At 36.7% G+C, this 27,471-nt stretch overlaps 3 protein-coding genes across 3 annotated transcripts; all 3 read right to left on the reverse strand.

The window, feature by feature from the left end:
- Positions 1-7,707: 7,707 nt before the first annotated feature.
- LOC113765994 (MDIS1-interacting receptor like kinase 2-like) lies at positions 7,708-8,737 on the reverse strand. The gene is made up of 2 exons (XM_027310227.1): positions 8,110-8,737; positions 7,708-8,012 (listed from the first exon to the last, which is right to left on the reverse strand). Exons 1-2 carry the CDS (start codon positions 8,735-8,737, stop codon positions 7,708-7,710), a joined length of 933 nt encoding a protein of 310 aa, XP_027166028.1.
- A 3-nt stretch (positions 8,738-8,740) lies between these two features.
- On the reverse strand, positions 8,741-20,950 carry LOC113765995 (MDIS1-interacting receptor like kinase 2-like). Its single transcript, XM_027310228.1, has 6 exons — positions 20,610-20,950; positions 20,357-20,454; positions 20,119-20,204; positions 19,832-19,915; positions 8,815-9,867; positions 8,741-8,749 (listed from the first exon to the last, which is right to left on the reverse strand). The coding sequence occupies exons 1-6, from the start codon at positions 20,948-20,950 to the stop codon at positions 8,741-8,743; spliced, it is 1,671 nt and encodes a 556-aa protein (XP_027166029.1).
- Positions 20,951-24,715: 3,765 nt separating this feature from the next.
- Positions 24,716-25,171, reverse strand: LOC113765996 (MDIS1-interacting receptor like kinase 2-like). The gene has a single exon (XM_027310229.1). It carries the CDS (start codon positions 25,169-25,171, stop codon positions 24,716-24,718), a length of 456 nt encoding a protein of 151 aa, XP_027166030.1.
- Positions 25,172-27,471: the final 2,300 nt, after the last annotated feature.

The following is a 27,471-nucleotide window of genomic DNA, read 5'->3' on the forward strand; positions in this document are numbered from 1 at the left end:
TTTGATGCATAATTATATTACTTTATTATATATGTGGATTTTGCTCATGTATAAAAAATATTATAAGAAATGCAACCATACGTGCATATATATACCAAATTTTATAAGAATCACAGGAATCGAAAACAATTGAACAAAGTCAAAACCCTAGCTGCCCTGATCTCCAACCCATATGGATGGGGCAGGTTTTGTAACCAAAGTTTAAATGAGTCTAGTCGCATATTCATATTTTCCATGTAGAAACTTTAGATGTATAAGTTCTTAGCATGCGTGGTTTGAGCTATTTAACTTGCATCGGAATGTTTTTCCTTTCACATTGAATGACTTGGGCAAAAGATAAGGTTCCCATGGTTGACATTCAGGTTATTAGACTTGACAAAATTATTCAAAACTTTTAATTTGCTTATTGAAGATATTTTGTTATTATTTTCTTTTTGATAGCTATCTCAGATTGAAGTGCACCATTTTCCAAAAAAAAAAAAAAAAAAAAAAAAAAAAAAAAAAAAAAAAATGAGAAGAAGAAGAAAAGAAGAAGTGCACTATTACTATTAATTTGCCTTAGTTAATCTCTTTGAGCTAGTTAAGGCAAATTAACAGAATGGCTAAAATAGAGCAGCTTTAAAATTTTAAAGAATTGAATAAGCAAATAAAAATTTAATCAATTAGATTACTATTAAAGCACTTTGAAATCAATTAGTTTACATCGTCAGATTCTTTAAATTGATAGTGATGACGTGCCTAGCATCTATATAATGTGTCGTAGATTCCATTCTAATGTGAGAGACGCTGGGATCGTGTTTTTTTATCATTTACTTCTGAAAATTGCTGATGAATTTGAGAGTCATGAAAAAGTATATCATATATGCGGCAAAGAAATTTGAAACTGGTTATTTTCACACCAAATTATGAGCTCTATCGGCGAACGGAGGGAATCCCAAATGCTTTAGATGGTCCTTAATTTGAGAGTGTGAAACCAATTCACAGAATTTATTGATATCTACTGATCAACTATTATTATGACAAATAAACCATGTCTAAAAATTTTTTTACTAGAGGTCTTGGATTCAAATCCCCCTACCCCCTTCTCGTTTCTTAAATCCCACACCTCATTTGCTGGAAAAAATTATTAAAAATCAATTGTGAAAGTTTTTATTTAAATATTCAATATTTTTGTATAGAGTCAAGATTTTAGTACTTGTCTACAGTAGTGTCTTTTTCAATAAGTCGGCTAAGTTACAATTATGCTATTAATTGGAGCTTTTTTTATTTTATTTTAAGGAGAGCCTATAAGGTTTTTCTTTATTATGGTGTGACTCATCTTTCCATTGTTTTAAATATCAATCATATTGTAAGTTATTCATTTTCTTCTCTCTCACATGTATTTTGAATTATTGTTTTATCCCTTTAATCTATAACCTTACACATGTAATTATTATTAGGACAATAAATTTGGATTCTACACTAAAAAAGACCTTTTATTCTATTTACCAACAAAAGAGAGCTGCTATGTACTGAATCCTTATGAAATAAAATAAATATATAAAGGTATCATTTTGAAAATAAATTTCTCATCATTTTGGCACGTCTCAAATTATGTTCAACTAAAAAAGGGATGCAAAACTTCAACTTTAATCGAGCTACATGCGAGTTTGCATTGAAATGTAGGTTTCGAGCATATATTTGTTTTTCTCCAACCAAGAGATGACCAAAAGTCCCAAAAAAACCTCCCCTAAATTACAGACAAGGGAGAACGAGAAATTTTTAGGTCAGTTTTGTAACGTTATTGAGTTGTAAACTGATTGGGTTAGTAGTAATATTGTCCAAAAAAAAAATGAATTGTGACTATAAATGACGGGATCCTTGGCATACCAGTTTGACTCTTATGAATTTTCTAATTTAATGAACCGACCCTGCAAATATAAAATGCCTATGAACTCAATATTACTATTACAGTCTGGTTAGGCTGTACCCTAATAAGTTCAATTTTAAAGTCATATTTGATGCTAAATAGTTCCCAATATACTACATCACTTACTAGTTATACATGGAAAATGTAAAAAAGAATAAAGGATCAAGTTTTCGCATTTGAACGTTAATAATTTTATCATTGTAGGCCCTCCAAAAGTTTCGTGCAAGTTGAATGATATAACGTTATTGAATTGAATTGACTTTTAAATATATTAATCTAATGACAAAGATAAAGAGTAATGATATAATTGGACAACTATTAGAAATTTTAGTTCTTTCAATATAATCTGATGAATAATACACAAACAAAGATGAATAAATTGCAATAAAAATTAGGTGATGTTTAAAAAAGGTAGTCAAGAGGGACTAAATCCACAACTCTCCATCCTAATTCTACACCTTATACCATTTTATTGTGAATTTAGAATAGAAAGGTATGAATTTACTACCTTCCTATTAAATAAGGATCAAGTAAAAATGATTTTTGGATACGACAATTGTGATTGTTTTCAAATAAATTTGTTGATGGACCTTGTTGGCAAGAATAGGGGCTCAAATGGTTGCAACTAAATAATTGTTATACAATTTTGTCCATTTCAAACCATTGCGAGTCTTTTATTTGAACACGATCTAAAGTTAACATACATAAAAAATGACTGGGTCTTACATTTTTTTTTTTTGACTAAGCCTGCCCTTCAACCTTCAAGAATGGTATCATTCCTACCCTTAATTCTTCTTGACAAAGGTCTAGAGGAATTCCAAGTCAAGATGAGGATACATTGCCTACCCTGTTTTTTAAGGATAATGATGTTGTTCCCTACCCTACTGTTTAAGGAATAAGGATGTGTTGCTAGTCTTTCTTTATTTTCTTTTTTTTTTTTTAATCAACATATCCTCAACGTGGGAAATGGGAGGTGGGGGGGGGGGGTGACCAATCACCAAGATCTTGAAATTTCTACTTCTTGACATTAAAACATTATTGTTTTTCAAGTGGATCCTTAGCAAATTAGTGTTTGCCACCTAACAACGTGTTTGAAATTAAATTTATCCCTCTCCAGTCTTGTACATAGCTAAGTATTGTCAATTCTCCACCCTCTTGTTCCCAGTCTTGTACATAGCTAAGTATTGCTAATGCTTCCCCTTCTCTATTCTCTCCTTTTTGTCCTCCATCAATAATTTTCAAATAGTCTGGCATTGACTCTATCATGATGACTTTAATCAATGGTGACCACTTTTATAAGCCTTCCAAAATATACAAATGTGATAACTATAAGAAGGGTAAGATGGTCAAGTGATTTTGACTTTGGAATTTTTCTCACCGATGCTTTAGGGCACTCATTAAAACACACAGTAAGATACCTACGCATATACTTGATATTTACTTTCTTACTTTCACAATTTAATTTTATTTTTTGGTAGACAGTTAATGCTTCGGGTCTTGATTAATGAATCGCGAAACAAATCCTCTATGTACAATTTCTACTCATCGGAGGTAATTAATTTTACCTATTGCGATGTATTTTAGGAGGTTTTTACTAGTTCAATTTTCTTATCTTTAAGATACTAATGCGTACATGTGTTTCTTATCTTCGGGTCTTGCAAAGCATTTTTGTTTTGTTTTCCTACTTGGAATACTTATTGCCTAGATTATTTTGTATTAGCGCTGATTGTATGTATATTTGTGTGCAACTTGTGAGAAAATCTAAAATCCTAAAATACAATATCATTGGTTTAACATAACGATAACTTTGGTGTGATATTTACAAATTCATTAGTACTCTAACAACTTCTACCCAACTAGCTGTATGGTACTGTATTGGCAAAGGTCCAAAAGACTTGCTCCAGATGATGATGTGGAGCTACCCAAGTCTTCAAGTTACAAGGACGTATTGCCTCGGCCCGGTATTGGGAAAGGTCCAAAAGACTTGCTCCAGATGATGATGTGCAGCTACCCAAGTCTTTAAGTTACAAGGACGTATTGCCTCCGACCGCATCAATTGTCACCGGCATTTACGCTATCCAGTGCACCTGCTCTTCTTCGTCTTCGAGTGCCATAAAAGTACGGTTCGTTGTGTACAATCATCAGGAAAGGAATATAATTATAGAACCAACAATCTTAGGTTCTTACATAACAAACAATGGCTAGCAACAGCAAGGCTCTGATCACAGTACTTTTCTTTCTCTTCTTGCTTTCAACTCAATCCATCCTACCTTCAACAGCGAGAAAGATTCTGGGGACAAGTAAGTTCCACTTCCTAGTTTTAAAGATCCATCTTTCATATCCATAGATTGGTGTCATTCACGGTTAGACAAATATCACGGATTGGAGCCTTTATTTATTTATTTATTTTATGGAGTCTTTATTTTTTTTGTGCTGCATGCTTGCTAGTTCTGCTTTTTTTTTTTATGTATCCTTCATGTATAGACCTTGCAACGCATATGATTTAGTTACTCATGCTACATTTTTTTTTTAAAAAAAATAGAACCACTGAAATAAAAAAAAATAAGCACATCTTTAGATTCTTTGGATGAATAATAAGAAAAAGCTCGGAATCTTCTTGAATCTAGCATCATGTAATAGAGATTGGGATCATTTATCCTTAATATTTTGTTATTGCAGGTCAAAATGGGAGTGGTGACACAACATCTGCGGCAGAAAAAGTGCAACCTGCCGATGATGACCCGAAGAGGGTCACGGGGAGTATGGTCGCTGAATGGAGGATGATTCATACTTCCGTCTTCTAAAGCGAGTTGATTTTAATGTATGAATTTATTAAAATCGCTTGTGCTACAATTGTAATATAAGGTTACTTTTAATGTGCTAAAGACCTCTAATTCCATATATGTTCTTCGTCTTTTGATCTTAAGATGTGGGCTCTTGAAAAATATAAAACAGCATTTTTTCAAAAAAAAAAATTTTTGCCCTTCACAATAATTACGCTATGCACTAAAAGAAAATGTTATATCCTAATCTATAAAAACTAGCATTTTGACATGCTATGCAAGGGCTTATATTTCAAGTCAAAATATATTAACTAAAAAATTTACGTGAAAAGAAAAAGCCAAAAAATTCAAAAGTGTATCATTTTAGTTTCAATTTCTATCAAAGTGTATTATCTTCATCGGACCAAAGGAGGGTAAAGTACACCAGCAGTCAAAATTTCATGTAATCTACTGTACTATTTTTTTGTGTCAAATGACTCACTAAATTCTTAGAAGTGTTCAATTGGGCCATAGCATCGATTTTATTAGTTAATAGTGACAGAAAATTGTGGCAAAGAGTGGTTCACTATATCCGCAAGGGATTCGTATTGCAAGGTATCATGACATTGGTCTTAAAGCTTTTGGAAAAATAATAGAAGTATTTTAGCAAGAAAATAACTTAACTACGAAACCCAAAAAAAAAAAAAATTACAGACGTTTAAGGAAATATTTCCCTTTCTAATCATAAATATTTTCTAGTTCTTGTAAAATAAAAAACACAATATTTCCTTAAAAGTTTTGTCATGTTTCTTTCTGAACTTTTTCTTTTTTTTTTTTAATGTAAATCCATTTATTTTCAGGCTAACATAGTTCTATGATTTTTCCAAAAAGTTTGTGAATGCAATGATGACTTGTGTTGTAAATCTTTTTTCAAAGAAAAATTATTTTCCATTTATTATCTTTAATTTTAAAAAATTCAAAAAAAAAAAACACTAATAGTCACGAAACGTTTCTTTTGTCTCGTTTAACTGAAAAATAGATGTAATACCCAAATGAACACTTAATAATTTAGTAGATCAATTCATGACAAGAAAAATGGTATAGCTACCTAAATGAGATTTTAAAAAAGTTCAGTAACCAGTGGTGCATTTTACTTAGAGAAAATTTCCTACATTCATCAACTTAAGAAAGTATGGTAACAAATTTTGTACTTTGCTCTAATGCAAATCAACATAATGTGTTCAACTGTTATAGATTCTTGCAATTGCCTATCCTTTTTTTTTCCGTTCTAGAAAACTTCCTTTCTTTCCTCATAGTGTACCCCCTAAAAATTCAAAATGCAGTAAACTACCTCTAAACAACAAATGAAAGTTCAATTATTTTAAACAAAAAAGAAGCAATCAAAGGAGACAGAGAAAACAATAACTGATATCTTTTATTTGAAATACATGGCACAGTAAAACATTTACAATTTGCTTTTAAATGCTCATCCATATTGATAATATTCTTTGGTTTAATTCCAATTTACACCCTTCAACTATATCTAAATTCTCACTTTAGTCCTTAAACTTAAAAATGAGACACTTTAGATCTTAAACTATAAATTTGCCCCACTTAAGTAACATCATTAAAAAAGTGAGAATGATTTTATGTCTAAGTGGGAGTACTTTAAGGACTAAATTGGATAATGTTAGATACTACTTTGTAGCTGTCTTTATGATCTATTATCAAGACCTCTCCAACGAAAAATCCATTTTAAGGTTAAACTTTGTCCTTCCTATTCTTGCACATCTCCAAGATTTTCCCCTTCACCTAATCCCCTCTCAATTTTTTTATTGCCCATGCTTTAATTCTTTTCTTGTGTCTTTTCCCTTTTCTTCTCTTATTGTCAATCCTTCCTTTTTGTCTCTGTTTTTCTCTCTTCCATCAATATTTTTTGAGTAGTCTTTGATGCCATAATGACAACATTATCCATAGAAACTATTTTTATAAGCCTTACAAAATATAGAAATCTATGGCTTAAGCGACAAGAAAAGACTAATAGATAATCCACTTCTTTGATTTTAGAATTCCCATATTTGTGTCTATTATTTAAGGGTTAAAAACAAAAAAACCTCTGTGGTATATCTAATACACAGAAAAGCCCCCGTAGTTTCAAAACATACAAAACGACACCTCATGTTTTGAACTAAATTGTAAACTAACAGAATTCGTTAAACTTAACGAAAATGACGGTTTCAGCTGTTAAACTTACCAGATTTCGTTAAGTTTACCGTTATGTTTACTGAATTCCGTTAAATTTAACGAATTCTATAAGTTTAAAATTTAGTTCAAAACAATTGGTAGACAAATAAAGGAATTTACTTGGGAAAAAAGTCCAAGTTGTGGATAGTTGAACAGAGATTTTCAATGAGACAATGAACGAAGATCAAAAACTAGTAAAACGGAAGACTCTAATTCGGCATACAGTTTGAATTCCAAATAAGTGTATCACTTTGGATAACATTTGCTCTAAAATAAGTGTATCACTTTGAATTGCAAATAAGTGTACATAAGATTTACTCTAAAATTATCACTTTGGATAAAGTGTGCTGCTGGTTGCTATACTTTATCAAAACCTAGATCTGATCACTATACCGTATTTGGTATCCATTTTCCCCTAAAAAACCTCCCGAAGTCTGTTGGCTATGGATGGTTTATTTTCACACACAATACATACTCAGCAGCTCACTTTCCAATACACAGCTGCCACGGCAACCTTTTTATTTTTTTCCTCCTTTTTTAAGCTGCCACGACAACTTGGTTTACGCAGAAACTTGATCCTCTAACTAAGCTGCCATATTCATCATATTATCTTCTGCTGATGCCTGATAGTACTATATTGTAGGAAAAGGAGACACTGCAGTCTGCAGTTAACAGGAGGCAAGAATAATGTAACATCACTCAGAGTCTACATATCTGCTGCATCTATTAATTTAACAGAAAAGGAGAAGGAAAAAAAAAAGATTCATATGGCCACGTTTACTCACAAAGATCTTACTCATATGATGCACCAGTTGATAACAACCTGGTAATAAAGAGCATTGTTGGCCTAAATTGAGGATCAACATGTAGACAAGTTCTTACTAGTTTGAGAACGGATTTCAGACTCCTTTCAATTTCTTGACTGGGGTACAGAAGTCTTTGATCGAGCAAGTCTTTCAGTTCTATGTTTTCAGGCTTCGAAGACATTAGATAAGCAATCAAGTCACCAGAATGCTTTCCTTTGATTACTTCCATTGTCAGGAGCCCAAAGCTATAAACATCACACGTTTCAGTTACTTTCATTGTGTAGGCAAATTCTGCAAGGTACAAATGGAAAACCATGTTGTGACAACATGTGATCATACCTGAATTTAATAGCTAAAAAAATTGATGCAAGAAAGAAACATTTATTACCTAGTGCAACATATCCATATGTGCCTGCAAGAGAACTCCAATTAGATGAATCTATTTTCAGAAACTTAGAAGTACCAAAATCAGAAATGTGAGCCTCATATTCTGGATCAAGCAAAATGTTGTTGCTTGATAAGTCTCGATGTACAATTGCTGGTGAACAATCATGATGCATGTAAGATAAAGCATGAGCGATGCCTTTGATGATTTTCAACCTCTTCTGCCAGTCTAACTCCATAGCTTCTTCTTCCATGCTCAAAATTTTTGCCAAGCTTCCTCTTTCATGGTACTCATAAACCAAAAATGAGTGCCGAGAATTTGAGCAGAAGCCAAAGAGTTTCACAATGTTTCGATGCTTGATTTCTGTCAAGGCCTTTATCTCATTCAAGAAACTTCTATGCATCGCCATCTCAGGCACATGGTAAAGCTTCTTTACGGCTATCACATCGCCTGATGGAAGCTCTGCTCTATAAACACTTCCATAATCCCCTTTCCCAATGCAAAATATGTCATTGAACTCTTCTGTAGCCATTACTATTTCTTTATACAATGCTTTCCCGTCATAAGAACATACAGAAAAAAATTGCCCTTCTTCATATCCATATCTTCTGTTCCTGAACTTTTTCTCCATTGATCATGCAATCTGAGACCACCATAGAATGCACAAAGAAGTAGGAATGATCCCAGAAGAGGACATAAAATTGTGACAAGAAGTTTCTTCTGCTTATCCTTGACATGCTTTTTAATCAACGGGGAACTTCCACAAGCTGGTAACCCTGTAATATTGCCGCATAGACCTTTATTTCCCTGTACTTCCTCTATGGTTAAATTCATAAAGGCTCTACCACTCGGAATTGGACCCTCTAAATTATTGAATGAACTATTAATGTGCAATAAACCAGGCAATTTTACTAAAGCCTTTGGGATTACACCAGAGAGGTTATTGTGTGAGAGATCCAATGTTCCCAGATTTTGCAAACTTAGGAACTCAAATGGTATCTCTCCTGTGAAGAAATTTCGACTCAAATCCAGTTTAGAAAGTTGGGTCAACTTCCCAATTTGGAATGGAATCTTTTGGGTGAAAATGTTGTTGCTCAAGTTCATGTGAAACAAGTACCTCAAATCTCCCAAATGTTCTAGAATAGGTCCATTAAAGGAGTTTGTGGATAGGTCTAGATAAAGAAGTTTTGTTAGCATTCCCAACTCCTGAGGTATACTGCCAGTGAGTTGGTTGTCATGCAAATATAGATTAAGCATAGAAGCCAACTTCCCAACTCCTCTTGGTATCTCCCCAGACAAATAATTTGAAGAAAGATAAAGTGCATGTAATTGAGTTAAAGTTCCAATTTCTGGAGGTATACCACCTGTGATGTTGTTCTTTCCAACCTTCAGGGTTGTCAAGCTTTTGCATTTTCCCCAGCTGCTGGAGAATTCCCCATGGAATTCGTTGTTGCTGAGATCTATGAAATCCAGGAAGGGATAGATGCCAAACATTTCCGACAAGTTACCATAGGAATGGTTCCCATTGAAGCGGGCCCTAATTAAGCTTGAGCAATTTTTCAAGCTTCTAGGGATTGGACCTGTGAGCATGTTCTCAGATACAGTAATGTTTTGGAGGGTTCCATTTTGACATAGTAGATCTGGCAATGGAGCAGAAAATCGATTTTGATCCAAATCCAAAACTACCAACTTTTTCAGGTTTCCAAGCTCTTCGGGAATTATAACTGAAAATTGGTTCTCTCGGAGTGACAGGTGCCGAACCTGTGCAATAATAAATACCTGCTCAAACAAAATATAATTTCTGTAGATAGTGATAAGTAGGGTCGAATCCACAGGAACTGGGGATATTTGTCTCCTTTAGAGTTCAAATTAACAATGGGGGATTTTTGGAAAATATAAAATTACTAATTAACTAACTAATGAAACAACTAATAGAAATAAACAAGAATTAATCAATAACCAATATGACTCTAGCCAAAGGTGCAACTTTTCAGACACGGTCCATTCAACTGATCATCGATGCAAAGATAATTCAATTAGTCATTACTAGATTAGTTATAGTTGTCATACACGCGATGAACAACCATCCTTTCCTTAATTTCTCGATAGTTAAGGTACGACCGTTAACTATTTCTCAAACCAAGAAATAACCTGATAGGGTATAATTTGTTAGTATTTTTATTATTAATTTTCCCTTCTATCCCTGACAAATATTGTGTTAATTGCTGATATTTACTCATATTTGGTATTTGGAATCAATTTCAGAAATGAAGCAGAAAACTACAAAAAATGAGGGACTTTGTGAAAAATATGGAGACTTCTAAGGGCTTCAATCCTTGGGCCCTTGAATTGGTGGGGGACCACAAAGCTATAAGTCATTTGGGCTCTTCAGAGAAAGCTATGTAAAGAGACTTGGAACAAGAAGTATTTTGGGAGGCTTTTTCCACATGTGTGGGGACCACCTAGATAGCCTTTAGTCATCTTTCTTTTGGCTCTTTAAAAGGGGACAACGTACAGAAGCAAAGGACATCTCTAGTTTTAGTTTAGTTTTAGTTTCTTTTCTTTCTTTCCTTAGACTGGCCTCTGACACACGCCAGGTGTTCGACAATATTCCCCAACGGGGAGATTTTCTCATGAGGCGTGGTTAAGCTTTTCTAGTCAAGGGGACAACTAAAGATTTGGTTCAACAATTACTGTGAGATCTAATTTATTTTAATTGCTTCCTTAATTTATTGGTATTTATATGTTTCCTGCTTTTAATTGCTATAGCTCGTGTGAGTGATTGAATAGATGCGCAATATTTAATTATTCATATAGGCTATTTTGCTAAATAGGGGTAATTGAATCCGTAATTGTTCGTTATCCCTATCTCAGTAGCAACTGGCGTAATTGGGTTTATGACAGGGGAACATACGATCTAACTTAAACAAACCCTCGTAGCGTGTTTGTTAGTTAGGATTGGGCCTTTCTAATTATTAATGCAAATCTAGAAATTAAATCCTACGGTCGTACCTAGGGTTGTTTCCTGATTAGAGAAATAGTCAACGGTCGTACCTTGGCTATCGACAAATTAAGGAAGGGTTGGTTGTTTATCGCGTGCATGACAACTATAACTAATCTATTAATAAATGTGGAATTATCTGTGAATCAATGATCAGTGCCTGAACCATTTCTGAAGTGTACCCTTGGCTAGAGTTTCTCCAATAATTATTCCTTTTATTTATTTTCTGCATTTAATTTATTTAGTTAGCATTTAATCCAAAACCCCCCATACCTTGGACTCTAGAAGAAACGAATTATCCCCAGTCCCTGTGGATTCGACCCTACTCACCGCTATATACAAAATCTGTATTTTTCTCGAGTAGGTACTTATTATTGCACAGGTTCGGCACCTGTCAATTTTTGGCGCCGTTGCCGGGGACTGGTGTCAGATTAATTTGTTTCTTTTTGAGTTCATCTTGTTTTCATTTTTAATTTATTTTTCTCTTATTTTTTTTATTTTTTTTTTATATAGTTTATGGCTTCTAACACTCCGTATTTTGGTGATATAATGGATTTTGTTTTCGGGAAGGCGATGAGACTAGTTTCTTTTCTAAGTTTGCATATTCAGAGGCACTGAACTCTATTAGAGAAAGAATGGCTGCTGCAACCTGTAAAATTTGTTATGCCAGGGATCATTCAACCGGTATGTGCCCCGAATATCAAGATAATCTGAGTGTCCCCCTCAATAATTATGGAGATTTTTCACCCTGGTCTCAAACGTGGTATAACCCTAATCCAAACGGGTATGATCAAGAATGGTGGGATAACTCCGATTATAATTATACAACGGGGCCAATGAATTTTCAGCAGTATGAGTCTCCAGAATCATCATCTATGTCAGGTATGTCTCTTGAAGAAATAGTTGAATCATTAGCTACTAATACATATCAATTCCAACAGGAGACACGAATGAGAAATGAGATGATGAAGGATGCAATGAGTAATCTGGAAGATCAAATATGTCTATTGACATCCAGAATAAATCGATTGGTGGCTTCTCAAATTGAAGAATTGCCCTCGAAAACCATTGTTGATTTTGAAGAAAATAAGAGTGCAATTTGCTTGACTAGTGATGAGGAGATGCAAGAGTGTCAAAATGAGAGATCTACAGATGCAGTTGAAAAAGAAGCCGAAAATGAAGAAATGGAACCCCAACCGCAACTCATCCAAGTGAATGAATCCAGTGGACAATCTCCAAATGCGGTGACATCTTCTCCACTCCTTAATCAATATTTTCCTGACTCCTATTCTTCAACTCCTGTTACTGAAATTGATTTTATTATACCAGAAAATTTAAAATTTCATGACAGGAATAAGTTAAGAGTGGAGATGGCAAAATATCTTGAACCAATGAATGCGTGTGATGGAGGAGTGAGTGGAGAATGCAGATCATTGTTGACTTATTTGGTGCCCTCAACTAGTCCATGGAAGACCGTAACTCGTGTGCTCAAAGATTACTCCATCTATGAAGGTTACCAGGATCGCATTGAAGATGAAACATTGAAACGAGCTACAAGATTTTATCCTCCGTGAACAAGCATAGCATGTCTAGCTAAAGACATTAAAGAAAGGCGCTCGTTTGGGAGGCAACCCGAATATTGATTTTATTGGTTTTAGTTGTTTATTTCTTTCGTTTTGTCGTTTCTCCATTGGGTAGTATCAAGGCTAATATCTCCTCCACTGTGACCAGGAAGTGAAATCTTGGCGTGCCCGCGCGGTGTTTGTGTTTTCTGAGACCAGAGGACGAAGACCAATCTTGGCGTGCCCGCGCGGTATTGGACGACCCAAACCATGTTTTTTATAAAAAAAAAAAAATTATTATTATTATTATTATTGTTTATTATTATTACTTTCAAAAAAAAAATAATTTCAGATTTCAGATCTACGTTCGGATAGTTTTTGAAAAAAAAAAAAATTTTCCATTTTTTTTCTTCCTTTCATTTTTTTTTCTTTCTTCTTTTTCTTTCTTTCTTTTTTTTTTTCTTCTTTCTTTCTCTTTTATTCCTCTTCTTCGCCGCTTCCTTCTTCTTCTCCTTTTCTTTTCTTCTTTGACCGAGACCCAATCCGCAGCGCGCCGCACGCCGCCTGAGCCCAACGCCGTCGCGCCCTCGTGCGCAGCCTCCCCTGCGCGACCTCCACCAGCTCCACTCTCTTGACCACCTCCACCTCAGCTCAATCTCTTCCATCACCAAATCCACGCCGCACGCCGCCCGTGAGCCAAGCCGACAGCGAGCAGCCCAGCCCGCGCCGCTGCTACTCTCCACCAGCTTGCCGCCGCCTCTCCCTCAGCTCAGTCCGCCGCTAACAGCCTCCATCAGCTCGCGACCGCCGCTGCACCGCCACCCTCCACCACGAGCAGCTTCACCTCGCGGCCAGGAGCTGCCGCGAGCCCTACAGCGCCGTGCCAGCTTGCAGCTCGGCCCACGTCAATCGTCCGCCCCCGCTGCCGCTGCCTCTACATCAGCACCACCACCTAAGCCGCACGCGACTCCTGCTTCTGCCGGCCTCTCCTGCAACCGCGCACATCTCCTCCATTGCCGCGCGTCACCACCTACCCAAAATTGGCAGGTGGAGGTATTCGAATTTTCACCTTGATTTGTATTTCTCTAGTCCTTAAATTGCTGGAATTTGCGTTTTAGTTTCTTGGGCTTCTTGTTGGAAAACAGCAGGCAGTGATTTTAGACATTTTCTGGGGCTAATTGTGGGTAGAGTTGAGTTAAACTGCTGCGATATTTGGGGGTACTTTGGGAGTAAGTTGCCAATTGCTTCTGGCTTTAATTTCAGCTCATCTTTGGCACTACTTGGGTGTTCGAATCTATTTCGTTCACTAGGTTGGTTATTTGCTTTAATTTCTCCCTATACACTCACCAGTGGTACTGGTGATGGTAGTTGTTTAACATCTGATAATCTGTGTTCTGGATTGCCTAATTAAGCGAGTTGTGATTACTGGGCATTTGTGATTGAGTCCACCCTGTGATTGAGTGTTTGGATAAAGCAGGGGGTGCTTTAGGCATTTTCTGGGGGAACTTTTGGGATAGATTTGGGTTTAATTGCTGCCAAAGTGGGGGTATTTTCTGCTATTTGTTGAAAAGCTAGCCTTTTGATTACTTTTTCCCTGCGACTCACCAGTGGTACTGGTTGAGATCTTTTGCCTATCGTTGTGGCTTATATTTGAAGATATTTGCTTATTTTGAAGTTAAGGTTCTTGCATTTGAATTGCTGCTATTGAATTTAATTCTTTCCTGTCTGTGCACCAGTGGTACTGGTTGCAGGGTTGCTTTCCATTTCTTAATCATCTGTGCTGGACTGCCTATTTGATTCCATTGGTTGTTGCCATTGCCTTTTGCTTGGCCCAATTGTTAGTTTTGATCGTTGAATTGGGTACTTGGCTGCCAATTTGAAACCAGTTGTTGAGATCTTGGCTGGATTTGTGTCCAATTGTTGTGATTTGTTGTTTTGAGTAGAAACCGGCATCACTCTGAGTTTGTTTGAATAGTTATTTTGGTGCATTAGTGGGATTGTGTCCGAGTATTGTGGGTACTTTTCTGCGTTCATTAGTTGAATTGGAAGGCTACTGTGTCCCTTCTTTTGCTTATTGCTGATCGATTAAGTCTAATTGACTTGCTGGGAGTACTCTCTCTATTGATTTCAATTGCTAAATCTTTGGAGCATTTGTTGCGCTTTTGGCCTGCATTGTTCCTGCATTTGACCCAATTGGGGCCACCAATGAGTATTGATTGAAATTGCTGTATTGTTGGGATATTTGTATAGTCTCTAGGTGCATGGGTTGTGCATTTTGTTGATTGGGTTGTCTACGAGGGAAGCACCGGTGGCTATTAAATTGTTATTGTTTTGAATTTGCTAAGTGGCCTCTCCCACCGATGACCTCTGATGCCAGGTGGCGCCAATCCCGAAGAACCTGGCCGCGTACTTCCACCATGTCTGCTTCACCCCCCCCCCGTTCCCGCCTATCCCGTGGCCACTTGAGAGGGAAGTTTCGATTTTCTCTTCACTTTAATTGCTATATTACCTCCATTGAGGGCAATGTCGGACTTAGGTGTGGGGGGGACAGCTGTGGTACAGCTAGTATTTCTAATTTTTAGTTTTTACATGTTTTCCTTTATTTTTGTTATTTGTTCTATTTTTTGTTTATTTTATTTTCTTTTTCTTTCTAGTGGTCAGTCCTTAAATGAATACCAAGTTTTGATACCGGATTGTTGTCTCTAATTCTGCTATTGCCAAGTGTTATTAATAAAAGGGTATCAAGTTGATGTGGTTGAGTTCAGAAACATCTCTTTGGTGAATATCAATAATTGCTTAACTTTTTCAATTTTTGGTTAACTTTTCTAGGCATAGGGAATGATTGTTGGCATTTTTCATGTGAATTGGTCCAATTATTAATTTTAGTTCTCCATGTTTGAAAATTTGAGGCTGGCTGCTGTTATTTTTGTGATATTTTCTAGTTATTGTGGTATGTTATCATAAATAAGAGGTGACTGTACTCTACTAGTTGTTACTACTGAGTAACCGGGGATTTTCACCTAAAGTGTTGATTTTCGCGTCAAAAGGTAGTAGTTGCTATGAGTGCGTGGTCCCGTAGCAATTAGAGTTGAATAACCGGGCTCCTCCATCTATCAAATGTTGGAGTTCGCGTCAAAAGGCTCTAAGGGCTATAGACTAAGTCTTTTGTTATTTAAAAAAAAAAAGAGAAAAAGAAACAAAAAAAAAACAAAAAGAAAAAAATAATAAAATAAAGATTGTGTTAGTATGTGAATAAGTCAGCTTGCCAGTTTGTGATCTCAATGTCGAGATTTTGGTTAATAGTTGGACCATTTGCTGATAAATGTGAGCAACCATTCCTTTTTCTTAGATTAGTTTGCTTTAAATTGGAGGAGTTGGTGGTTGGGAAGCTAACCGGGGTGGTCTTTCTTGGATCTTAACTGTGATGCGTGATATATATTTTTCTAGATATCTTGGCAATACGGTAGTTAGAGCGATAGCCATTGTCAAAATTTTGGTGTTCAATTGCTGCTCCCATGCTTGAGGGCAAGCATGATTCAGGTGTGGGGAGAATTGATAGGGTATAATTTGTTAGTATTTTTATTATTAATTTTCCCTTCTATCCCTGACAAATATTGTGTTAATTGCTGATATTTACTCATATTTGGTATTTGGAATCAATTTCAGAAATGAAGCAGAAAACTACAAAAAATGAGGGACTTTGTGAAAAATATGGAGACTTCTAAGGGCTTCAATCCTTGGGCCCTTGAATTGGTGGGGGACCACAAAGCTATAAGTCATTTGGGCTCTTCAGAGAAAGCTATGTAAAGAGACTTGGAACAAGAAGTATTTTGGGAGGCTTTTTCCACATGTGTGGGGACCACCTAGATAGCCTTTAGTCATCTTTCTTTTGGCTCTTTAAAAGGGGACAACGTACAGAAGCAAAGGACATCTCTAGTTTTAGTTTAGTTTTAGTTTCTTTTCTTTCTTTCCTTAGACTGGCCTCTGACACACGCCAGGTGTTCGACAATATTCCCCAACGGGGAGATTTTCTCATGAGGCGTGGTTAAGCTTTTCTAGTCAAGGGGACAACTAAAGATTTGGTTCAACAATTACTGTGAGATCTAATTTATTTTAATTGCTTCCTTAATTTATTGGTATTTATATGTTTCCTGCTTTTAATTGCTATAGCTCGTGTGAGTGATTGAATATATGCGCAATATTTAATTATTCATATAGGCTATTTTGCTAAATAGGGGTAATTGAATCCGTAATTGTTTGTTATCCCTATCTCGGTAGCAACTGGCGTAATTGGGTTTATGACAGGGGAACATACGATCTAACTTAAACAAACCCTCGTAGCGTGTTTGTTAGTTAGGATTGGGCCTTTCTAATTATTAATGCAAATCTAGAAATTAAATCCTACGGTCGTACCTAGGGTTGTTTTCTGATTAGAGAAATAGTCAACGGTCGTACCTTGGCTATCGACAAATTAAGGAAGGGTTGGTTGTTTATCGCGTGCATGACAACTATAACTAATCTATTAATAAATGTGGAATTATCTGTGATCAATGATCAGTGCCTGAACCATTTCTGAAGTGTACCCTTGGCTAGAGTTTCTCCAATAATTATTCCTTTTATTTATTTTCTGCATTTAATTTATTTAGTTAGCATTTAATCCAAAACCCCCCATACCTTGGACTCTAGAAGAAACGAATTATCCTCAATCCCTGTGGATTCGACCCTACTCACCGCTATATACAAAATCTGTATTTTTCTCGAGTAGGTACTTATTATTGCATAGGTTCGGCACCTGTCATAACCCTAGGTAAAATCGTAGGATTTAATTACTCGGTTGCATTAATAATTAGAAAAGTCCAACTCTAACCAACAAACACGCTACGAGGGTTTGTTTAAATTAGATCATACGATTCCCTAACATGAAACCAATCACGCTAGTCGCCACTGGTATTAATCGATTGAACAATTAAGGATTCAATCAATCAATTTGGCATTAGATCGTTAAGTTAATTCGAATATCGGACCCTTGACATTCAAATAACATAACAAGCATAAGCAATTAAATCAGGAAACGCACAAATATCAATAAATAAAAGAAATAAGTAAAATAATTAGATCTCACAGATGTTCGGAACCGAGTCCTCAAATTGACTTTCGACTAGAAAAAATGAATTAGTTCATCTTCATGGAGGAAATCCCATGCAAAATTGCAGAAGTAATTGCAGCCATTGTCCCCGAAATTGAGATAAGGAAAAACGGTAAAGTAAGAATAATGGGAAAAACTCCCAATTCCTAAAGATAAAGCAGCGGCCCCTGAATAATTGCCCGACCAAAGGAAAAGAATTGTTTCCTAATCTAAAACAAATTACCTCACTTCTCTCCGTGGTCCCGCCGGATATGGAACAAGCAACTGCCAAAGCTTCCTACGTTTCTTTCCTTCCAAAGCTAAAAATGACTCAATGCTTTCCTGTGGTCCCCGCCGCAGATTCAAAATCAAAGTACAAAAGGCAAGGCCTCTTGATGTTTCCACCTCTTTTTCGTCTTTCATTGCTCTTAGGACTCTTAAGTACTCAAGACACTCCCAATTAGCCAAAAGAAATGCAATCATCCATATCACCATGTGGGCCAAGTTTGTGGCTTGTTTGAAGTTCCCAGAAAGTCTCTCATTTTTTTGTAGTTTTCTGTTCCACTCCCTGAAATTGACTCCAAATACCAAATATAAGTAAATATTACTAATTAAAACAATATTTGGCAAGAACAAAAGGAAAATTAATAATAAAATTGCTAACAAATAATACCCTATCAATTCCCCCCACACCTAAATCATGCTTGCCCTCAAGCATGAGAACAGCGTTTGAACACCAAAATTTTACAATGGCTATTGCTCCAACTACCGTATTGCCAAGATACCCAGAAAAACATATATCAAGCATCACAAGTTAACATCTAAGAAAAACCACCCCGGTTAGCTTCCCAACCACCAACTCCTCCAATTTAAAGCAAACTAATCTAAGAAAAAGGAATGGTTGCTCACATTTATCAGCAAATTGTCCAATTATTAACCAAAATCTCGACATTAAGATCACAAACCGGCAAGCTGACTTATTCGCATACTAACACAATCTTTACTTTACTTTTTTTTGTTTTTATTTTTGAGTAACAAAAGACTTAGTCTATAGCCCTTGGAATCTTTTGACGCGAACTCCAACATTTGTCAGATGGAGGAACCTGGTTACTCAGCTCCAATCGCTACGAGACCACGCACTCATAGTAACTACTACCTTTTGACGCGAGAATCAACACTTTAGGTGAAGATCCCCGGTTACTCGGTACTAATCACTAGCGGAGTACAGTCAACTCTTATTTACAACCATATAGCACAATAACTAAAAATAATACAAAAATAACAGCAGCCAGCCTCAAATTTCCAAACATGGAGAACTAAAATTAATAACTGGACCAATTCACATGAAAAATGCCAACAATCATTCCCTATGCCTAGAAAAGTTAACCGAAAATTGGAAAAGTTAAGCAATTATTGATATTCACCAAAGAGATGTTCCTGAACTCAACCACATCAACATGATACCTTTTTATTAATAAACTTGGCAATAGCAGAATTAGAGACAACAATCCAGTATCAAACTTGGTATTCATATGAAGACTGACCACTAGAAAAAAAAGAAAAGAAAATAAACGAAAAAGGAGATAAATATCAAACTAAAACAAAGGAAAAACCTCTAGAACCTAAAAACTAAAAATACTAGCACCCAAACTGATCCCCCCTCACACCTAATTCACACATTGCCCTCAATGTAATAAACTAACAGCAAAAGGAAGGAGAAGGGCAACGATACTTCCCTGAAGTTGTCAAAACAGGGGCGATTCAGGTGGAAATTGTGGATCAAGGCCTGCATGGTGCATAAATGCCACCAAATTCTGCGCCATGTTATGCAGGTTGACGTCAAAGTGGGTCATCCGAGTCTCTAGTTTCTCAACTCACATCTGGAGTTGTTGCCAGTCGTCGGCCCCTGGGCGGTCCCCTACTTAGCCAAATGCAATAACAATGCACCCAAAAATCGCAGCAGGTGCTCCAATGAATTTAGCAATTGAAATGAAAAGGACAAAATACTCCCACACAAGGCAAATAAAAGCAACCTACTTCAACAAGCAAATGCAAACAGTCTCCAAGCAAGTCAATTAGGCACAATCGATCAGCAATAAGCAAAGGAAGGGACACAGTAGCCTTCCAATTCAACAAACAGACGCAGAAAGTACCCCACAATACCAGAGCACAGCTCCCAACAATGCACCAAAACAACAAGTCGAACAAACTAAGAGCGGTGCTAGTGCTAGTCAAAATAACAAATTTCAATAATTGGACACAATTTCACCCACAACCTCAACAACTGTCTCCAATTGGACAGTCAAATACCCAACTCAACCTACCAAAATCAGCAAATTACCCAAGAAAAAGGAAATTCCAGCAACAGTAGTTCGGAGACTAACAGGAGCAACACTTTCAGCACAAAAGCCTAACAGTCAATGGTGCATAACAAAAAATTAAAGCAGAGCAAAATTAAAGCAACCACAAGAATCTCTTACAAATTGCAACCAATGGTACACAGAAGCGGCACCTAAATGCCCAACCCAAAATCACAACGAACGCCCCACAAAAGCAGAAAACCCCCAAAATCAACTCCCAATATCTTCCAAATAAAATAGCTATCAGAGGGTCTAGAAAATATCAATCTCAAGAATTCAGTAAAATAATTTAACAGGGACCTGTAAACCAAAATTCAACATAGTACCCAGAGTCTCTGCCCAATTCAATCTAGAAATCTATTCCAGGAATAGTACTCCAAAAATAAGTAATTTACCCTAGAAAGTTAGCCAATAAATTGGGAAAAACAAATACCTCCGCCTCATATCAGAGGTACCAAGCAGATGATGGTTGCACGATGGAGGGGCAGCGACCTTGGGTGGTGGAGCTGTGGAGCAGTGGAGCAGCGGCGGCTGGCGTCAGGAGGCGATGGCTAGTGGAGGTCCGTGGTGGAGGTAGAAGCTGCGATGAGCTGGTGGAGGTGCACCAGTGAGGTGGAGAGGGCGACTGCAGTTGGCGGCAAGCTGGGGTGGAGCTTGCGATGGTGGTGGGACGCGAGGTGAGAGAGAGAGAGAGAGATGGAGGGTTGGCGGCGCGCAGCTGGAGGCAGATGTAGGCGGCGGCGTGGGTTGGAGCTGGTGGCGCGCGAGGTTGCAGCCGCTGGTGGAGGGTGGCCATTCAGCGGCGGTTGCGGGCTGGTAGTGGTTCGCACAGGTAGAGCTCGCGCAAGGAGAAGGTCGCACGATGGAGCTGCTGGCGGCGTGCGACCTTAGGAGAGCTGGTGATGGCCGCGAGGTGAAGCTGGAGCTGGAGGGAAGCTCGGCGAGCTGGAGGAGAGTTGGTGGTGGTTGCTGGAAGTACGCTGGCGGCCCGCGAGGAGGAGAGGAGGAGCGTGGGCGGCGGCGTGCGAAAGGAAAGAAAGAAAGGGGGAAAAACAGGGGAAGCGGTGGACAAGAAGAAAAAAAGGAAAGGGAAGAAAGAAAAGAAAGAAAGAAAGAAAAAAGAAGAAAGAAAGAAAGAGAAAGAAAAGAGAAAAAGAAAGGAGAAAAATAATAATAATAATTATTATTATAGCTATTGGTCTATTTTTTCTCTTTTTTTGTAAATTTTTTTTTTGAATTTAATTTTCAAAATTTGAATTTTTGAAGAAAACACAAAACTGAAGGTTTAAAAGGAAAATAAATTTTTTTTTTTGAATTCATGTTTTGGGTCGTCAAACACCGTGTGGGCACGCTAAGATTGTAAAACGTCCACTAATCTCAAGAGACACAAACACCGTGTGGTCACGCCAAGATTATAAAACGTCCACTGACCTCAGGGATCACTAACATGGCGTGGGCACGTCAAGATTGCACTTCCTGCCACAGTGGAAAAAAATATGAAGACCGATTACTACTCAACTGAGAAACGAAAAATGAAAGAAATGAACAACGAAAAATAATAAAATCAATATTTGGGTTGCCTCCCAAAAAACGCCTTTCTTTAATGTCTTTGGCTAGACATTGCCATATTTATTCAGGGAGGATAAAATCTTGTGGCTCGTTTCAGTACTTCATTCTCTATATAATCCTGATAGCCCTCGTAAATAGAGTAATTCTTGAGCTTCCGTGAACTAGTAGATGGTGCCAAACCGGTCAACACTAATCTAGATTCTTCACTCACTCCTCCACCACGCGCATTTATTGGCCCAAAATATTTTGCCATCGCTGCTCTTAACTTATTCCTGTCATGAAATTCAAAATTTTCTAGTATAATAAAGTCCATCTCACTAACAAGAATTGAAGAATAAGAGGTAGGAGAATCTTGATTAAGGAATGGAGGAGATGTCACCGCATTTGGAGTTTGTTTACTGGATTCATTCACTTGAACGAGTTGATGTTGAGGCCTCATTTCTTGCACTTCAACTTTCTTTTCAATTGCATCTTTAGATCCATTTTCTTGAAACTCTTGCAATTCCATGTCATTTGTTCGGGTAAATACATCCTCATCTTTCTTAACGTCGACGATGGTCTGTGAGGGCAATTCTTCATAATTTGAAAGTCTTCCTTGGACTTGGGATTCTAAGCGGTTAAGTGCTATCATCAATTGATTTACTTGAGTTTGCAATGATTGCACTTGTCTCCATTGATTCCGCATGCTTTGTAGGTCAGAATTCGTCTTTTGTTGATTAGCAATTAACTGCTTCATCATTTCTTCTAGAGATGGACCTGGCATGGATGATGGTGGTTGAAACTCTTGTTGTTGAAAATCCATCGGCCACATTTGATATTGAGATGAAAAATCTCCAAAAGTATCGATTGGAGCACTTAGGCCATCTTGAAATGTGGGGCATGTGTCGGTTGAATAACTTGAGGCAAAATAAGTTCCACAATTTGCACCTGCCCATTGATCATTAGGAAAAATATGAGTCTCATAACCCCATTCAGGAATAAACTCCAGTCTATTATCAAAATACGGAATGTTAGCAGTCATAAACTAGGAAAAAAATAAGAGAAAAATAAGTAAAAAGATGAAAACAAGATGAACTCAAAAAGAAACAAATTAATCTGGCACTAGTCCCCGGCAACGGCGCCAAAAATTGACAGGTGCCGAACCTGTGCAATAATAAATATCTGCTCAAACAAAATATAATTTCTGTAGATAGTGATAAGTAGGATCGAATCAACAGGGATTGGGGATATTTGTCTCCTTTAGAGTTCAAATTAACAATGGGGGATTTTTGAAAAATATAAAATTACTAATTAACTAACTAATGAAACAACTAATAGAAATAAACAAGAATTAATCAATAATCAATATGACTCTAGTCAAAGGTGCAACTTTTCAGACACGGTCCATTCAACTGATCATCGATGCAAAGATAATTCAATTACTCATTACTATATTAGTTATAGTTGTCATACACGCGATGAACAACCATCCTTTCCTTAATTTCTCGATAGTTAAGGCACGACCGTTAACTATTTCTCTAACCAAGAAATAATCCTAGGTACGACCGTAGGATTTAATTACTCGGTTGCATTAATAATTAGAAAATCCCAATTCTAACCAACAAACACGCTACGAGGGTTTGTTTAAATTAGGTCATACGATTCTCTAACATGAAACCAATTACGCTAGTCGCCACTGGTATTAATCGATTGAACAATTACGGATTCAATCAATCAATTTGGCATTAGATCATTAAGTTAATTCGAATATCGGACCATTGACATTCAAATAACATAACAAGTATAAGCAATTAAATCAGGAAACGCACAAATACCAATAAATAAAAGAAATAAGTAAAATAATTAGATCTCACAGATGTTCGGAACCGAGTTCTCAAATTGACCTTCGACTAGAAAAAATGAATTAGTTCATCTTCATGGAGGAAATCCCATGCAAAATTGCAGAAGTAATTGCAGCCATTGTCCCCGAAATTGAGATAAGGAAAAACGGTAAAGTAAGAATAATGGGAAAAACTCCCAATTCCCAAAGATAAAGCAGCGGCCCCTGAATAATTGCCCGACCAAAGGAAAAGAATTGTTTCCTAATCTAAAACAAATTTCCTCACTTCTCTCCGTGGTCCCGCCGGATAAGGAACAAGCAACTGCCAAAGCTTCCTACGTTTCTTTCCTTCCAAAGCTAAAAATGACTCAATGCTTTCCTGTGGTTCCCGCCGCAGATTCAAAATCAAACTACAAAAGGCAAGGCCTCTTGATGTTTCCTCCTCTTTTTCGTCTTTCATTGCTCTTAGGACTCTTAAGTACTCAAGACACTCCCAATTAGCCAAAAGAAATGCAATCCTCCGTATCACCATGTGGGCCAAGTTTGTGGCTTGTTTGAAGTTCCCAGAAAGTCCCTCCTTTTTTGTAGTCTTCTGTTCCACTCCCTGAAATTGACTCCAAATACCAAATATAAGTAAATATTACTAATTAAAACAATATTTGGCAAGAACAAAGGGGAAATTAATAATAAAATTGCTAACAAATAATACCCTATCACGGAGACGCAATTTATTTAAGTTACTCAAATTACCAATTGAAATAGGAATAGAACCATTAAGTTGGTTTTCACCTATTTGCATTTTGGTAAGGAATTTGAGACCACCCAAATCTTTTGGAATTGGACTTGAAAGTTGATTCTCATAGAGATACGGATGAGTTAAATTGGTCAAATTACCCAGTGACTTTGGGATTGCACCAGTAAGATTATTTTGATACAACATAAAAAACTGGAGTGAGATCAAATATCCCATCGCCGGGGGAATGGGACCATATAAGTAATTTTGGAAAAGATATAACTTCACTAGCTTGGTGAGGTTGCCAAAAGTGGATGGAATTGAACCTGGTAAATTGTTGTCCTCCAGAAAAAGTTTAATCAAATTATGCAGAGTTCCTATTCCTGATGGAATTGGACCTGAAAGTTGATTACTATCGAGATCTAAATGAGTTAAATTTCTCAAGTTGCAATTTCAGGTGGGATTTCTTCTGACAACTCATTAACTGAGAAATCAAGATGAATGAGCTTGGTCAGGTTACCTATTTCACGAGGTATGTTGCCAAAGATCTGATTCTTGCGAAGATTAAGATATTCAAGATTTGGGAGGGTTGAAAATGGGAAGTTATAAAGGCTACCTTTTATGCTGTATTCTGAGAGATTCAACTTGCTGACACTTCCATTAATGCATGAAATGCCAGCCCAAGTGCATGGAAGGTTGGAAGAATTCTTGCCGCTGATGGATTGGAGGTTCCACGAGGCTAGCAAGCTATTGTTCTTGTTTTGAAAGCTGCCTTTCCATTTCAAAAGACCAACCGCCTCACTAGCAGAATCTGAAGCATCACCTTTGGCTTTGGGATGAGATGATGGGAAAAGTAGGACCATAATGAATATAGAGATAAATTCAAAAGAACCCATGACTACTTTCGAGTTCAACTCAAGTTTGCGCAGGTTGATATGTGTACCGCAAATGAAGCCAGTATTTATCTTGTCTTCCCAGCTGTAAAAGGAAGACTTCCGAGGTCTTCTTGTTCTGTCCTTTTCTTCTTAATTTTCCATTTTTTTTCTTTCTTTTGGAGATTGAAACAATTAAGATGTCTGATTCGAGGGCCCAAGAAATTTAATGCAATGAAATGTCTTGATGAGATTGAACATTTTGATATTCTGTCACAGATTTAGAAAATATAAGGATGACTTTCCTACTATATCTGCAGAAGAAGGCGACTCGAAGTGACATCTATAGATCTGTATTTTCTCGAGAGGGATTACGCCTAATTTGGTTGTAGATTTCATGAAATAGGAGTGAGAAATTGCCAAAAGATGAAATTTTTTTTCCCAAATTTTCATAGGCAGATTTAATTGGTCATAGTACATTTGTCCTTGCCCAAACGGAATTTAGTGGGCATTGATATCAAAACTTCAAAGTTTGCATTCGTACTTTACTTCTGATCTCCTGTTAGCTAATGGCATAGACACAAGTGACATGAAATGAGATTAATTTGGCAAGAACTAGGAGAAGCATTTGATTACATTCAAAATAGTTTGGGACTAATTATATTGACTTCAAAAGGTTTTTTTTTTAGACCAAAAAGTTCAAGAATGTTCAAGATACCTTAAGCAGATAAAAACTCAAACACAAAATTTGGGAACACATACAATGAAAGGCACCAGTTTTGTTTCAAGCAATTACAAGCATCTTCTACCCGAAATATGTTGGGCGATAAAAATTTTTTAGCACAATCTTTTTTCCAATGCTTTTACCCGCTTGATGAGCTATGTCAATCAGCTACTTGACGTTAGAGCTTTTAACGAGTAGAATCAAATCAAGTACTTAACATTTAAACTCTATTCACATATTATATGAATACAATTGGAATTCGATTGTATATTAAACGAGTTATAAATGCTACTCAATTCGATTCATTAATTGGTATAGATATTCAATTTCAAATTTGAGTTCGACTCATTAAATTAAACCAGATGACTTTGAGCTTGGGTTCAATTTCAAATTTGAGTTTGAAAATGATTTAGTTACTTTTTTTTTAAAGTAATACATGGTTTTATAATAAATTTGAGCTTGGCTGCACTATAACGATTGATGGCAAGTGGACGACAATGTCTATCACTTTTCCTATTTACGAAGCATTATTTCATTTTCTAGCGCACATCATGACTTCACTAGTGAACAATTTTTTTTACACGTTAAGGACCAAGACTTAAAAGAAAGGTTATAGCGGTGCCCGACTCTGGAGAAATTTTTGCCGCCACTACAACAAAAATGACCTTTAACGACATTTAAAGGTGTTAGTATAGATAATCTAACCTGACACTTTACCTTTTCTCACACCTCAGACGAGTGTTGTCCCTTCCAATATGGGGATAGGCTTATATATTCAAATGTGTCAGGAAAACTATGCTGTTATAACATCCCATCTGCTAACAAAAATCCCTTTTCTTGATAATTGAAAGTGTCAGGATAGCTATAGTACAACATTACGATAACGAATTTTATGCTGACACTTTTAATTGCCAGGAGTTTTTTTTTTTTTTTATATAGAAACAACCTGCAGGTAGTGCTCCCTGCTATACATTCCGTCAATTAGAAACCCAAAAGATTTGTAAAATTATCCCAAAGAACAGAATGCATATAAGAAAATATGCTATGATGCAAAAATCTAGAAACATCAAACTTGAGCAGCACCGTGATTATGAGAACTGAAAATGCCAACTCCCATAAGCAAGAGGAGATTTGTCATCATATTTCATACATCAAAAGATTCATAGGAATGATTCATATATAACAGATGAGCGCATGACTAGTAAGGTTAATGGCCACAAGGAGTCCGTATAGATGTCCAGACATGCCTGACAAATGGTAAGCTAATGAGAAGGAGCTAAAAGCGTAACTAGCGTTCATTTACACGACATGAATTACACATCAAGACAGTCAATCGACTCTCAACAGCTCACTTGTATCTTGTAGGCTGAAAGTTCTTCTATCAAATGCTACTGCAAAACAGAGGAAGAACAAGATATAAACATGATTTTGACAACACAAGACTGCAGGACCAAGGAAATGGAAAGATAAAGGAGTATATACGTAACAATCAATAATGTTTTCATGGTTTTTAATGCAAATGAGTCTCAAAGACCCTATCAGGAAAGAAATTTTTCTTCTAACAATCTACTGTCATCTACACAAATGTTGAGCACTAGCA

The sequence above is a fragment of the Coffea eugenioides genome, chromosome 3 (assembly GCF_003713205.1).
Source record: "Coffea eugenioides isolate CCC68of chromosome 3, Ceug_1.0, whole genome shotgun sequence".
Classification (NCBI taxonomy): Eukaryota; Viridiplantae; Streptophyta; class Magnoliopsida; order Gentianales; family Rubiaceae; genus Coffea; species Coffea eugenioides.

What these genes read in the sequence shown, in the direction of transcription:
- LOC113765994 (XM_027310227.1), bottom strand. Translation starts at nt 8,737, where the DNA reads ATGGAGAAAAAGTTCAGGAACAGAAGATATGGATATGAAGAAGGGCAA. An exon ending in ATATGGATATGTTGCACTAG is followed by an intron (nt 8,013 to 8,109) that starts GTAATAAATGTT and finishes TGTACCTTGCAG; the next exon opens with AATTTGCCTACACAATGAAA.
- LOC113765995 (XM_027310228.1), bottom strand. Translation starts at nt 20,950, where the DNA reads ATGGCCACCCTCCACCAGCGGCTGCAACCTCGCGCGCCACCAGCTCCA. An exon ending in GTGCAACCATCATCTGCTTG is followed by an intron (nt 20,455 to 20,609) that starts GTACCTCTGATA and finishes TTTGGTTTACAG; the next exon opens with GTCCCTGTTAAATTATTTTA. An exon ending in GTTTGCATTTGCTTGTTGAA is followed by an intron (nt 9,868 to 19,831) that starts GTAGGTTGCTTT and finishes ATTATTGCACAG; the next exon opens with GTTCGGCACCTGTCACTCCG.
- LOC113765996 (XM_027310229.1), bottom strand. Translation starts at nt 25,171, where the DNA reads ATGGGTTCTTTTGAATTTATCTCTATATTCATTATGGTCCTACTTTTC.